Below are 15,248 nucleotides of genomic sequence, written 5' to 3' on the forward strand. Positions count from 1 at the left end.
AGATGGGTTGGTTCTTATCAGTTATTTCTATCAAGGAATGCACCACCAAGATAAGCTTCTCTTGGATGCCGTGAGTGGAGGATCATTGACCAAAAACAAGACCGCAGTAGAGGAATGGAAAGTGATATCAGACTTAGCGGACTTAACTCAGCATTCAAGGGCAAGGAGTCCACAACCAAAAGCTTTAAGTGAGGTTTCTCCCTCCGGGGATGCAATTTTGACTAAGACTCTAGGTGAGATGACGATTTTGTTGAGGCAAATCACCCAAGGGCAACAAATTTCTCAAGCTTTGATGAATGCCCCACCTCAACCTCCTAGGATTGAAGGACCATCAAGGATATGTGGTGTTTGTGCTTGTACTACTCATTACACCGATGAGTGTCCTCAAATCCAAGAGGACACTACATTGGCGGTTGCTAACCCCTACCCACAAAGACCCAACTACAACCAAGGACCTTACCCACATAGAGGTAATCAAAACCAAGGGTGGAAAGATAACTCAAACCAAAGGTGGAATCAAGCTCCCCAAGCTCAACCCAATCAAAATGCTCAAGTCTACTACCATCAACACCCCCAAGGCTAACCACAATACCAATACCATACCAACAACCCCCACAATATCCATCTCAAGTGAATTATCAACATCCAAATAGTAGATCAAATCCTTCTCAAGTTAACCAAGTCCTTCCCTCCAATTAATCCCACATGAATGACACAATTCACACCTTCATGCAAGAACAAAGAGAGTTTCAAAAGAAACAAGATGCATACATGGCTACAATAGCCGAAGCCCTTACCCGTTTAACTCTCCCTCCTCAAACCACACAGAGCACCCAACCAGCTTCAACCTCAAGTAGTTTACCCTCCCAACCTCAACACAATCCTAAAGGAAGCATAAATGCCATTACTCTTAGGAGTGGTACTAAATTGGATAAGAATGTTGCTATACCTTCAAGGTTGAGTGAGGAGACAAACAATGAGGAGGTAGAAGATGAAGTTGAGGTGATGAGGAGTGAAGATGAAAATGTTGACAAAAGTGAGGAAGAACCACCAAGGGTCAAGGAGCCCAAGAGAAAGACCTTGCTTGAAGAGCTTTTGCCCATTCCATTTTCAACCTTAGCAAGAAAGCAAAAAGCAAGAAGATCTTTACCCAACTGTGGTGGAAGTTTTTGAGAAAGTTGAAGTTACCATCCCTCTCTTTCAAGCCATTCAACAAATGTCAAAATATGCCAAGTTCCTCAAGGATATTTGTACTCACAAAGACAAGCTTTGCAACCTCAACAAAAAGCCAGTAGATAATTCTATCTCTTCTTTACTTCCTGAAAAATGCAATGATCCCGGCTCATGTTTTGTTACTTGTTTAATTGGTGGAACCAAGTTCACGGACTGTATGTGTGATTTAGGGGCGTGTGTGAGCATCATGCCACTCCCCATCTATGAAAGATTGAACTTAGCACCCCTAAAGAGATCCAAGGTGAGGTTTGTGTTAGTCGACAAGAGTATTGTGTCAGTTGTGGGGATTGCAGAGAATATAATTGTCAATATTCAAGGATTGCTCTTTCCAGCTGATTTTCTCATCTTGGAGACCCCTCCTATTGACTCAACCAAGCCATCATCAATACTCCCTGGACGACCATTCTTGAAGACAACCCGTTTCAAGTTAGATGCACACTCAGAAGTCTATTCTTTTGAGTCGGATAGCAAGTTAGTCAAGTTCACTTTGGAGGAGTCTAACAAACCCATTCTTGAAGCTTGCTCTATTTTTGGATGCAACATAGTTGAAGACAAAGTGACTGAAGATGACAAGGAGCAAGGGAAGGAGGATAGTGCCAAAGAGTCAAAGGATCTTGCTCAACTAAAGCAAGCCAAGAAGTTGGAGATTTTCCTCCTTGGGGAACTTCCTAAGTGACCAATGAAGCCATGCAAGTCCAACTTAAGACTCTAAACCAAAGTGCTTGGTGGGAGACACCCCACCATGGTAACATTTTCCAATTCTATCTCTTGTTTATAGCTTTCTTGAACTATTTGTTTTCTTATGTTATAATGCTTAGATTAGATTTGGTTGGATAATTTTGAGTTGTATAAGTTGAATCACTTGTGGATTATGATTTTTTGCTTGTTTGAATGATATGGGATTGATATGTTGGTGTGCTAAGGTTGGGAACCTTAGTTTTTAAGAGAAAAGAAAATTCTTAAACAGGGCATCTGTGCGTACGCACCACGCTATGCGTGCACACAACTTGTGTTTTTAGGCCCCTGTGCGTCCGCACACGTCTTAGCATGTTCTCTGGTCGCAGCGCCAACGCAGCCTGTGTGTGCGCGCTGCCTCATTTTCTCCGATCTGTGCATGCACACACCTACGTGCGTACGCACGAGTCCCTTTTTGCGCTTCATCTGTGCAGCCGCACAGACATATGGGCCCGCACACCCTTTGTTAGCCCCTCTGGTGGGGGTGATGGAACGACCTGTGCGTGGGAACAACCTCCCCTATTCTCACCCTCTGTGCGTGCGCACGGACCTGTGTGCGCACGCACACCTGCTTTAAAAAAAACTTGTGCATAACAAAGTATAAAATAAAGAGTTAAATAAAGGATGCACATGCCATATTTGAAAAGAAAATGCATGAGTGTGGTGAGATAGAAAAAAAAAAGAAAATGGGTAGATAGGTTATATTGTTAAGTGTATATAGGTGATATAGGAATAGGTGGACACTCAAGCTAATCAAAGAACTAATTCTTTAAGTCCACTTAACCATATTTCATCCTACATGAACCCTAGCCCCATTACATCCCTCTAAAGACCTCATGATAATTGTTATTCATGCATTAAATACTAGTTTATTGTTAGATGGCTTGAAAATCTTTGAAAAGCATGATGAAAGGAGAATTGAGTGGTTAAACCTTAAACACTGAGAGAACTGAGTGGATACACATCCAGTGAGGGGTTCGATAGCTCAATTCTATGTTCTTGCTCCTTATATTGTATCCTCTTGCAAGTTGTTTGATTGAATAATTTTGAAAATTTCGATTCAATTCTTTGGACATTGATCTTAATGCATGAACTCTTTGCATTGGCCTTCAAGCTTTCTTGTGATGGATTGGAATTTCATGGTTTGTTTCTACCAACTCTCGTCGTAGCACATTTTGGCTATCACCCATAAGATAGTTGCATGCATTTAAGTAGTATATAGCATAAGTCATTTTTCCTTTCATCTATCTCCTTTGAGTGTGTTTAGCATGAGGACATGCTAGTGTTTAAGTGTGGAGGAATTGATGAATCCATATTTGATGATGAATTTTGGTTAGAATTGAATGGATTTTATCATATAAACTTGCACTTATTCCCTTTAATAGCATGTTTTTGAATCTTCCTCCCAAATCGTGCTTGATTATGAAAATACGCTCTTTTGTGCTTAGTTTGATCTATTTTATTCCATTTGCCTTACATTTGATGCCTTGATGTGTTTGTGAGTGATTTCAGGTGTATAAGGTAGGAATGGGTTGGAGAAAATGGAAGAAGAGAATGCAAAGTGGAGGAAACTTGAAGAATCAAAGGAGATGACCTCAGAGACCTGTGCGTGTGCACAGCCTCTTGTGCGTCCGCACAGGAGCCCAAGGAGAGCGCGTAAATCATTTCGAGCGCATCGCGCATCCCGTCAAGCATCGCCTAGTGTGCGTGCGCACAGCTACATGTGCGTACGCACAGCTACATGTGCGTATGCACAGGTTGGGAATTTTGCAAAGTGTGCAGACGCACACGTCTGTGCATCCGCACAAATGTCCGCGCATGACATCATTAGAAAAGCACGTGACTCGCAATTTGAGGGCTTTGGAGGTCCATTTGTGAAGTCTTTTAGCTCATATTGGAAGGGGAATGAAGAAAAGAACATAGCATATCATTAGTATAGTTTTAGGAGTAGAGTAGAAGGTTTTTAGTTTTAGTTTTCTCTAAGTTTTCTTATCTTCTCCATTAGGGTTTTATTAGGGTTTTACATTCCAAGTGCCATTTCCATTTTTTATCATTAGATTTTGCTAATCTCTTTGTAAGTATTCTCTTGTTATTACTCTTTATAGTTATATTGTCATTACTCTTTTTTCTAATTCAAGTTATAGTTCAATTTTGCTTCTCTCTTGCAATTTCACCTTCTTGTTGATGAATTTAATGTTTGATGTTGGTTTTATGCTTTCTTATACTATTCTTGTTGATTGAGATCAATTGTTGCTTTTGGTTTCAAGTCATTTCTCATTTTCCTCATGTTTAAGCTTTTTGCCCATCAAATGTTTGACAAAATGTCAAACATGGTTTTAGGATAAATTTTTGTCTCTTGGCTTGGGAAAAGTGAGCACTTGGGTACCTAGAGTTGGAATGTCCAACATTTAGTGTCAATTCTTAGATTGTTAATTGTTCTTGTTCCCACTAACGCTAATTTGTTGGTAAGGCAATTAGTAAGCAATTTGTTTCTAATTTGTTCCCACTAACGCTCATTTAACTTACTTTCCGATGTGAGGGTTGATCAAGTGAGACTAATCCATCATAATCGTCATAGTTTTGGTTCCAACAAGGAAAGGACCCTTAGCTCACTCCAAGCCAAGACCCCTTTTTTTTATGCTTTCAATCTTTCATACATTGCTATGTTAATCTCTTTTATACTTTACTTGTTTATATTACATAGTCGGTTCTTTAATTTCTTCATTAGTTCAATTATTACAATTTTGCATGTTCTTTTATTGCTTTATATGTTCATTTCTTCATTGACAACCCCTTGATCACTACAACCGGAATTTGCACACTCATTGTCCTTTGGTGATTCCTTGGGAGACGACCCGGGAGTCAAATACTCTCGGTTTAAATTGGTTTTGAGTTGTGACACATCTTGTGAATTTTCAAATTGGTCGGCGACTGATTGTTGGGTTTGGATCTATACTTGCAATGTTAATCCTATTTTGAGAAATCCCAACTCATACAATTGGGCGTCGTCAGTGCTTTTGTTATGACAATCCGAAAAAGTGGTTGAAATTTTTGCCTTGAGCACAATCTTGGTACAATACTTTCTTTTATAATATCATTAAAATGACTCCTTACAAAGCATTATTTGAAAAGGAACCTCCAGGTTTATTGCGGTATAAAAAAGTCCAAATGATGAGCCAAATTTGTAAGCATAAGGTTGTTAGAAGAGCGAGACCAACTGCTTGGCAAACTTAAAAAAATCTCCATAAGGCTCAAAAATTTATGAAAGACCATGCTGATGGGAAGAGAATACATTGGGAATTAGAAGAGAGAGACTTGGTTTTAGTTAAGTTGCAGCAATACCAGCAACCGTCACTAGCATTTCAAAAGAATCAGAAGCTTGGACTGAGATTTTTATGCCCTTTAACATACTCCGTAAGATTAGCCTTATTGTCTACAAGTTAGAGCTTCCTAAGTCAGCAAGAATTCATCTTGTTTTTCATATTTTGTTGCTAAAATATTCAAAGGAGATGACATACAACAATATTTGCCTCTTCCTTTCACAACATGTGAGCAAGGTCTAGTTTTGTAGCCACAAACCATTCTAGCCACTAGAATAATTATGCAAGGCAACATTGAGAGTCCTCAACTTCTAATCCAATGGGAAGATAGTCCTAAAGAATTGGCAACTTGAAAAAATGCTACAAAATTTCTCAAGTTGTTTCCTTACTTCAACCTTAAAGATAATGTTGCTTTTAACGGAGAAGGTATTGTAACAAAGAAAGACAATAAAGAGGAACAACAAAGTCATTTTCACAATGGAATAGTGCCAAATGCAGAGTTTGTTATGAAAAAAAGACAGATGACCCATGAACCACAAGCTCAAATTGTGAGAAAAAGTACTAGGCTGAAAATAACAAATACTCAATTGAGAAGCTATATTCATTAGGCATTAAGTGGTATTTTTTTCTTTCTGATATCTTCTTCCTCTCTCATCTTTTTATCTCAGTTTATCTTTTCTTCACATTATTCTTATTCTAATTCATACACTTGTTCTTCAGTTTATCTTTTTCTTCATTCATCTCGTCAATATATATATATATACACATCAAGGACTTTATCTCATTAATTAGCTTGTGCCTACCCGCTGTTTGATAAATTGTAGGGGTGTAAGTTATCGAACTGAACCAAAATTTACTGCAAAACCGAACCGAAATTTACAACAACCGAATGAAAAACCGAAGAAATTATTTTTTTGTTTTTTCGAATTAAACCGATCGGTTCGATTCGGTTTTTGGTTGGCTCAGTAAAAATCGAACCGAACCAAACCGAATCGAAATATTGGTTCAGAAATGCTTGTTTTTACACATTTGCCCTTTAACCTAATATGCAAACCTCTAACCTCCCAATCCCAACTCAGCGCAGCCACAAGTCACAACCCTACAACACAATGCATCAGTAAACTAAGGTCCATCTTTCTCCTCTATGCCTGATTGCCTGAGACCCTGAGAGAATGAGAGATTGAGAGAGCCAGAGAGCTGAGAGCGTCGTCGTCGAGTCGCCATGAAGGACGTCGTCGATCTCCATCACAGGCGTTGCAGAGAGTTGTCTTTACGCCATCGTCTTGCCGTTGTCGATCTCCGTCTGAGCCGTTCTTCCCCGTCACCGAACAGCAGTCCTCGTTGCCGTCCAGCAGTCTCCGTCATCGAGTAGTTCCTCTTCGTTGGCGAGAAAACCCCTGGTCCGAGCCTTTTCCTGCAACTCACAATGTCGTCTTCTGAGGTTGGTAACTCGATTTTTTCACAATTTGTTGTAACTTATTACTTATTAGATATTCTTGTTGCTAGGTTGATTGAAAATTTGTTGCTGTTGCTGTTCGTTGAATTGAAGAAGCTCTTTGTATATATATACTTCTTATCACAATTTTGATTATAAATCCACATGATTTAATTTTTTAAATTTTTACTTCTTTATATCATATCAATTAAGATTCCAATTCCGAATATTAACTCATATAACCAAAATAAAAAAAATTGGTGCTTACAGAGATATTTTACCTACTTTAGTCATTTCCCGGCCACTTGAATCCTAATTGCATTTTCTCTTTGATTAATCTTCAGGACTAGTTTTGTCTCCCTAGTCTTTGGTTTTTTCAAAATTTATTACAAGTTATTAGATATTCTTGCTGCTGGATTAATTTATGTTGGATTAATTTAGTGTTGGATTAGGTTATGAATTTGGGATATTTTAGTTAGCCACAAATTTTTAAACATTGTCATGTCCTTATATCTGCATTATGTCATGCAGTATCCCATACTTAATAAATCAGGTTTAGAGGCAAAAATGAACGTGAATAGTAGTACTCTTTAGTGTTTTCTAGCCCAATGGACTAATAATTACTTTGATGCAGGTTTGATAACACTAACACAAAAAGATTAATGGAAATCATGTTTGAAGAAGAGAAAAGAGATTTTGGATTTGATGTAAAGGCAATAGATTGGAAAGATTATATCACGAATGTTAATATTCCAGCTTTAAGGGAAGGGGAATGGGTACTTAGTGACTTGAACACGAGGGAATCTTCTTTATATCTCTATAATCTATCACTAGAGAGTAAATAAAGAGTTTAACCTTGTGAAAACCTTCTTCACACGTGATATTACTCAATTGTTTTATTTATTCCACCTTGTTTTGAGTTATCAATCTAAACAGTACTTAATTTAGAACCATGGTTCTTTCACAATGAAGCTTAGAGATAGGTACATGGCACATGGGTTTACATTTGATCTGATAGTACATTACAATTTCTTCATGCAATAATTTAGGCAAGTAGCACAAAGGCAATCATGCAGATTATTGCAGTAGGGTCCAATTATGAGATCAACATGGCTGCAAGATTTGTTGTTGTGGCTTAAATTGGTTGTATATATATGTTTCACAATTTGTTGTTGTGGTTTAATTTGGTTGCATATAATTAATATATTTCACAAGTTTGAATGCTAAATTTGTTACTGGAAACAATACTCTTTGTGATGTTGATGAGTTAAAATGCTAATTTTTCATTGTTATGTTTATATATATGCAGCCAACAAGCAATGAATAGCCCAATGAACTGACGCCTGGTGTGTATTCAGATTAAACATGGTGGCTGTTTGGTTTTTATTTGTTTTAAAGTGACTGTTTCGGTTTAAGGTGTGTTTATTTTTGTCGTTTTGCTAGACATTTTTAGTTGTCTTTGTTTTATGTTTAATTAAGTTGAATTTGTATTGAATTTGGATGTGATATACTCTTGTTATTCTAGTTTATTGAAGGTTTTAAACTTCATTTTATGGTAATTTAAATTCTGATCATTAGGTATAAAAAACCGAAAAAACTGACCGAACCAAACCGCTGTTGGTTCGGTTCGATTCGGTTCGGTTGTTCAAACAGCAGCCAACCGAATGGTTAGTATCATTGTAGAACCGATCAGGTCGGTTCGGTTAGTTTTCAATCCAAAACCGAACCAAACCGAATCGATTACACCCCTAATAAATTGTTCCATGAACCCACAATTTTTTATTATTAAAACCAAGTTTTTGTGGTTTGCTTTAATTTAAAACCAAACAAAATTTTTTTGACTTTTAAATGGTAATAATTGATTCTTGAGTCAATTGGTTGACCTCAATCAAACCTATCTTAACCGTCGGGACAATATCAGGCCAAACTGGCTTGAATAATTACTTATATATAAATTGGTTAAAACTAATTTTATATATATATATTGATTTAAACTGATTATAAAATCAAAACTTATTCAATTTTAGTGAATTCGTTTAAAGTTGTGCACTGAACTATAAGGTAATTTGAAACCAATTTATTATGTAAAAAAATAGCTTAATACAAATTTCAAATTATTTATAATAGTTTGATACATTTTCAATTCAATTTGTAAAACATTTTACCATAAACACCGGCCTTCGGGGTGGGTCCTAGAGCCTATAGGATTGATTTACGAAATATGGCACAAGTGCACAATCATTAATCACAAGTTCACAACGCGTCCCTATTTTACAAAAAAGAAGGCAAAATATGACAAAAACGAAATAGAATTTGAATTATTCTAGTTCGATTTCTCTTGTATTCTAATTTTGCCCCACATATATGCACTTGCCTATTATAATTTGTGCATACTTAATGCAAGGTTTCTGAAATGAAGAGTTACTGTGATCTTAATCTGGCTTGAGTTAAAACTAGGGTAGAAGAGTAACCTGCGAAGATATTCTAGTATTTAAGTCAGTAGTATTTTAAGGTGTTATTTGTGAAGTTTTCTTTTTTTTTTTCGCTATAAGAAAGTAACCAGATGCAGTCGAATTTATCGGAGGATTTACCAAAAGAAACCGTCAGTAACTTGTTTATGTCAGATTTAGCGGCAGAATAAATCTGACGGTATAAATCTTGCGGTAACTGTTTACTGACAGATTTTTTTGTCCGCCGCTAATTAACAGCGAATTTAATGACGGATATAAACTTTTAATTGGCGAAATTGTGGAGCTTATTACCGTCGAACTTTTTCTCCGTTAAATCCAACGATAATATATTATTTATTATTAATAATTAAATTAATAGTTACCAGTAGATATAATCGACAGGAAATCCGACGGTAAACTTAAATATTAATTTTTTTAAAATTTATTTGAAAATTCAACATATAATTTTAAATATTTAAATGTAATAATTTTTAAACTAAAAAAATTCAAAATTTTACAATTTCTTATAATAATTTGTTTATAATTTTTAGTTAAAAGTTCACAAACAAGTTCAAATATCAAAATATAAGTAAAAAATAACAGAAATCTCATTTGAGCATGAACAAATGAGAGCAAATCTTTTGGCATTTCATCTTCAGCCTCAAACTCCTCCACTAAGAATACTGCTCCTTTGTAATTCTTTTTTCTCAACAAATTCTTTATTTGTTCTTCATAACGTAATTTCTGATAACATATTACCTGGTAATATAGTTTAAGAAACAAAATAAAAAAAAATTTAATGAGCTATGACAATGAGAATGTGCATAGATGACTATTAAACGAAAAATGTTGCTTGCATTTTAAAAATCAATCCAAATTAAAGTAAGTTAAATAAACCATAAAAAATAGTTAGTTTAGTAATGGAACTCAATCAAAAATTCAAATCACAATGCAAAAGAAAAAAAGAGCACAATGAGATAGAGAGCACAATGCAAAGGGAAAAAAAGCAAGCCACAAAATAGATGTGAAAAAGAGACTAATCCATAGTAAATATATACAAATACTCAACATGCTGACTTTAAATCGAAGTATAAAATATACATCGGTCAATGGATAAGTTAAAAAAAAGCTTCAGTTATAAAGCATATATATGTCAATAGATAACGTAAAAAATTTCTACAAATAGATTACTTTTACTCTACACAAACTTGCTACTTGTTACTATTAATACTGATTTTACATTCTATTTATTAATACTGCTTGTTTCTATTAATACTGTTCATTTAATTGCAGGCCATGTATATAAAAAAACTTTCATACAAGATGATTCTACAAATGAAATACTCAATAACAAGATCAGCATAAGTGCTTATGAATTGACTAACAAACGATTGATTAACCACTGTAATATCAATATATTAGCTTGCTAACATATCAGCCTGCTAACAGCCTAAAATGCAAACTTGAAATTTACTAATTAGGCTGATCTTTTGATGAGCTAGAACCAGATATATTTGATGATTATAGTTCTTCTTTGACAATGTTATTCTGTAGAAAAAATAAAATAAACAGAGAATAATTTAGTACAAAGTTTCTAGCTATCTAAGCTATGAATGAAAAAGAGTCAACCACGCCAAAGGATAAGAGAATAAACATTTTAATTTTATCAACTAGGCAAACATCAATTTCGATTTCACCTATTTAATGTTAATTGATGAGCTTGTTGAGGACAATCAATTAAGAATCTTCTTTCGATATCAATAAATCAATGCAGTTAAGAACTATGACCCTGATAACTACGATAAACATTAACATTTTATCATCAATCTACAAATCTAGATCATAATACAATCTAAAAAAAAGCAACTAATTAATATAACATGATATAAGGAGGCAAAGAGATGTAGCGTTAGGGTTTAGCAAATACCACCAATGTCAAAAAAAAGAAGGAATGAAAGAAGACATACCTATATGAAGGAGGAAGGGTAGCATTGCAGTTGACGGAGGCAAGCGACGGCGACAGCAAACAACAGAGGCACTAACTCGCATGAGAAAAACAAGCTCCTCCATGGCAGAAACAAGCTCCAGGTTAACGCTCCTCAATGGTGACGATGGATGGAGTCGTGGGAAGTGGTCAACGACAACGAAACGGCATCGAATGGTGGCGATGGGGACTAACGGCGAAAGAGAAAGGGGAGAGAAGTGAGGTTAATGATGTTGCAGAAATGGAAGGGAAAGATTCGTAAATTTGAATTTAAGGTCGATTTTACCTGCAGATTTACCATCGAAAATCCGCCAGTAATGCACAACTTGTGATCAAAACGGTGCGTTTCATTTAATTACCTTACCGTCAGATTTTCCCCCTAAATCCGACAGTAATGATCGCGCAAATTTTTCTCTCTCTCTAATTATTATTGGCAAATTTACTGTCAAAAATCCGAATCTAACAATAATTTTTTTATAATTTATTTACCCAACAAATTTATTGTCAAATATGCCGGTAAATCATTTATTACCAAATCTACTAATATATCCCACCACTAAATCAGATAGTATTCAACATTTTTTTATAGTGTTGTTTGTTACACCTTTCCCATGTAACGTTTTAGGCATTTGTCTTTAATGCCATGATTTGGCTATATTCTGAGTTATTATAATTTACACCTTTTTAATAGTGTTTACATTAGACTTTAATGAGTTTGTAACGTAATATTATCGATTAATCGTAATCTCGGAGTTATTAATGTTGTCCAGAACACAATCATTAGAATCATGGTGATAATAATCAGTTCAAGTTTAAACTAAAGAATGCGAAGTGGAAACGGAAAATAACCTTAGTGGCAAATTAAAGTTAAAAGAGTAGATACTGGATAGCGTGGTGGAAATTTCAAATTTTGTTGCCAAGGTAATGTGATGGATGAACGATTACAAAATGCAGTTTCGTTGAAGTTGGGTCCACCAAAATCGTCGACGAATCTGGCACCAGCATGCATCAATCATAATATTACCCTAAACTCCAACATAGAATGGGCCATACGTCAAATGAGATTTCCTTGTAATGAAAGGAATCCAATTCCATGAGCTTTTCAACGTAACCTACAAAGAATGATACAATTTTACACTACCCAAAGAATCCCCACACCTTTTAAGAAATCTCGGAATCGGAGGAACCACTTAATGTCTATAACTAACCGAAATACTTTTCCAATTTATGGCTCTCACTTGTTTCTTTTTCATAAGATTTCTATTGGATTGAGCCTTCAAAATGCTCTCTCCATGTATCTGTACATTGATCCAGTTAAGATGACGCTGCAATGTAACCAACTCTACTCTCAACTCATCATTCGTCATCACAGGGCATCATGTTTAGATCTGGAATCAAGAATGAAGCTGCGTGTGATTTAGTTTCAACCAGGGCACCCAAAGAAGGCTTATAGCACTCTTCATCTGATTTTGAACTTGGATTCTTCTGATGTTTTAAGCTCATATCACGCTGAAATGAAATGGAATAGATAATAGGTATCATTGGCATTTTGCACTAAATTAAAATGGAAGAATGCCTTGAATGTTTACTTTACCGCACCTTGATCCTCTTCAGGGTCTCATTTTGGGCTCTCTGGGCTTCAAAGTTTGCATTTAAATTTTCTATCTCCTGATTAATTAATCAGCTTGATATTAGTAACCGCATGCTAATATGGAGATAACTTTTCTTTGACCATGCAAATAAAAAGATATACCTTTTTCAAATAAGTCCTCTCTTTGAGTAGGGAGGTCTCTTGTTCTTTTAGTTCTGCAAAGGTCTGAAAAATATACAATATGTAATGTAATGTAAGACAAGAGAAGAGAATCAAGAGATCATTTGATGAAAGATGCAACAAAAGAAAGGAGGTTCGTAGGTATACCTTTTTTCTTCTGCACTTGCTCGTTGGGATAGACGAGTTGACCGTGTATCCACTTGTGGCAGTAGTCGTAGCTGTACCCTGAAATTCAAATGGCAACAAGTGTTATGACACGTGTCCTGTGAATGAGAAGGACGTGGTTGCAAAGATTGCCATGTATTCGGGAACTTGGTTTTTTTTTGCGTATGGCAATGCCACTACATTCTACACCTCATTGAAGAAAACGGGGGTGGGGGCCACCTCCTAATCCTTAATGCTAAACATGTTAATTAAGGGGCACCAACTTCAACTACCGCCATTCCTTCTCATCAATATACCATCATCCCCGTGATATTCATTTATACCCCCCCACTACACCCACGGGTACACCAAGAACCAAACCTACCTCTTCTTCCACTCCACTCCACTACAATCCAATCCACACATAATAACTAAATCACCCTATGGAAGGGTCCCACACAGTGAGATTAAGCATTCTAAATTAGTGAGAGTTAGCCCCAATTAGGAATCTATTTTTCCAGGTCAAATGGAAAACTGTGTCAGCGGAATCTTACTTGGACCTAGGAAGGGTGTTTCGGTCAATCAATAATCTCAGACGCCGGCGCTAGCCACTCCCGTTTCATCCGCTGACCACCCCCGAGGGCATTTCCGTCAACCTACTATTTCTTAATTTTAGATACGAAGGAAACAGAAAGCAACACATTTCCGTTTTAGAAAAGAAACACGGCAAACGGGAGCTATCTGCCACGCCACGATAGGCATCCTTCTCCATCCGTAATCCGTATCTCATTCTCAGGAACATAAATTGTAGTTTTTTAATTTAAAGTAAAAATAAAAAATAGAAAGGGAAAAAGAAAATAAAGTGGAGGTGAGTTGACAGATTTGCCCGGGAACTCGAAAACGATGCAAGCGTTCGGGAACTGACGGAAGGGTAAAACGGTAAATATAAAAACACCAAAAGGAAGCGTCATTCAGAAGACAAGAAAGAATGTCTGATGACGCCGCCAGATCAACCGCCGTGAGCTACCGTGTGCGTCACACGCACGCACATAGATGAGAGTTGAGAGAAAGAAGACGAGAACTACCTTGGATCTGGCGACGTTGTTGCGGGTGGAGTCTTCGTAGCCGTCGGCGGTGCCGCTCCAAGAGAGAGGCGTGGTGGGGCTGCGTCTGGTTGAAGCCGCGGCGTCGCAGCAGCGCGACGTAGGAGGAGTTGTCCTTAACCTAGAGCATGAACGCGGCTGCCTGAGACCCCATGTGAAGGGGAGAAGCTTAAAGTTGCTGTTGTTCTCGTCGGAGAGGGAGTTCTTGAGGCGGAGGAGAATGTTGACCACAAGGGTGTCGTCGGTCATGGCGGTGGTGACCCACTCGTCCTTGGCCATCAACGTCATCATCATCACTCAGTGTTTGACGATGGCAGAAGTCATATACTAAAGAGAAAAAGGAAGGGAGAGCGAGAGTGTGAGTGAGAGAGGAAGAAAGAAGAGGTAAGGGGAAGAAAAGATGAATAGAAAAGGAAGGAAAGATTTATATATATGAAAAGAAAAGAAGAGACACTAATAATAAAAATAAAATGATTAAAAAAATAGTAGTAGTATGTGGTTATGTATGTCATGTTATGTATAAAGGAGAGAGGTGAGGGTTATCGTGTGGCGGTGAAGAAGAATGATGAATGAAAGAGTTAATATTCGTTTTCGTCGACCTTAATTAGTTAAAAGCAGAGCAAAGAAAAGAGTTTCAGTCTTGGAGTGAGTGTGACTACCGTAGCCTCTCCTCACTCTTTCTCGCGCTTTTCCACCTCAGGGCCCACTATTTCCCATCTAGCAGTCTACACCCTTCCCTTTTATTTTTTTTTTAAATTGCCAAAAAACAGAATATTTTAATAAAAAAATTAAAAGTTAATAGTTAAAATAATCTTTGAAAAATACATTCATTTCCATTTTCGTTCATGGAAGAATAAATTAATCGAATTCGTCCTCGAAAAATAACTAACTTGATCACGTTCATCTTTCTGTTAATTTTTTACTAATGGTACTAACCAAGGTTACAAAAACCGAACCGGTCATTAAACTGATCAAGTGACAGATTCAATGGTTTAATGGTTCAACCGAAGTTGAATCGGTTTCATTAAATATATAATAAAATTATTAATAAAACTCCAACTCTCCCGTATGTG

General features: G+C 36.6%; 1 protein-coding gene across 1 annotated transcript; it reads right to left on the reverse strand.

Annotated features, from left to right (window-relative positions):
* Positions 1–12,044: 12,044 nt before the first annotated feature.
* On the reverse strand, positions 12,045–14,822 carry LOC112715952 (uncharacterized). The gene is made up of 5 exons (XM_025767797.3): positions 14,158–14,822; positions 13,076–13,153; positions 12,911–12,973; positions 12,757–12,825; positions 12,045–12,666 (listed from the first exon to the last, which is right to left on the reverse strand). The coding sequence occupies exons 1-5, from the start codon at positions 14,467–14,469 to the stop codon at positions 12,514–12,516; spliced, it is 675 nt and encodes a 224-aa protein (XP_025623582.1). The 5' UTR covers positions 14,470–14,822; the 3' UTR covers positions 12,045–12,513.
* Positions 14,823–15,248: the final 426 nt, after the last annotated feature.

The sequence above is a fragment of the Arachis hypogaea genome, chromosome 10 (genome assembly GCF_003086295.3).
Source record: "Arachis hypogaea cultivar Tifrunner chromosome 10, arahy.Tifrunner.gnm2.J5K5, whole genome shotgun sequence".
Classification (NCBI taxonomy): domain Eukaryota; kingdom Viridiplantae; phylum Streptophyta; class Magnoliopsida; order Fabales; family Fabaceae; genus Arachis; species Arachis hypogaea.

Coding starts and splice junctions, on each gene's coding strand:
- LOC112715952 (XM_025767797.3), bottom strand. CDS start 14,469: ATGATGATGACGTTGATGGCCAAGGACGAGTGGGTCACCACCGCCATG. Junction 13,154..14,157: donor ACAACGTCGCCAGATCCAAG/GTAGTTCTCGTC, acceptor TTTGAATTTCAG/GGTACAGCTACGACTACTGC. Junction 12,667..12,756: donor AGACCCTGAAGAGGATCAAG/GTGCGGTAAAGT, acceptor ATTTCATTTCAG/CGTGATATGAGCTTAAAACA.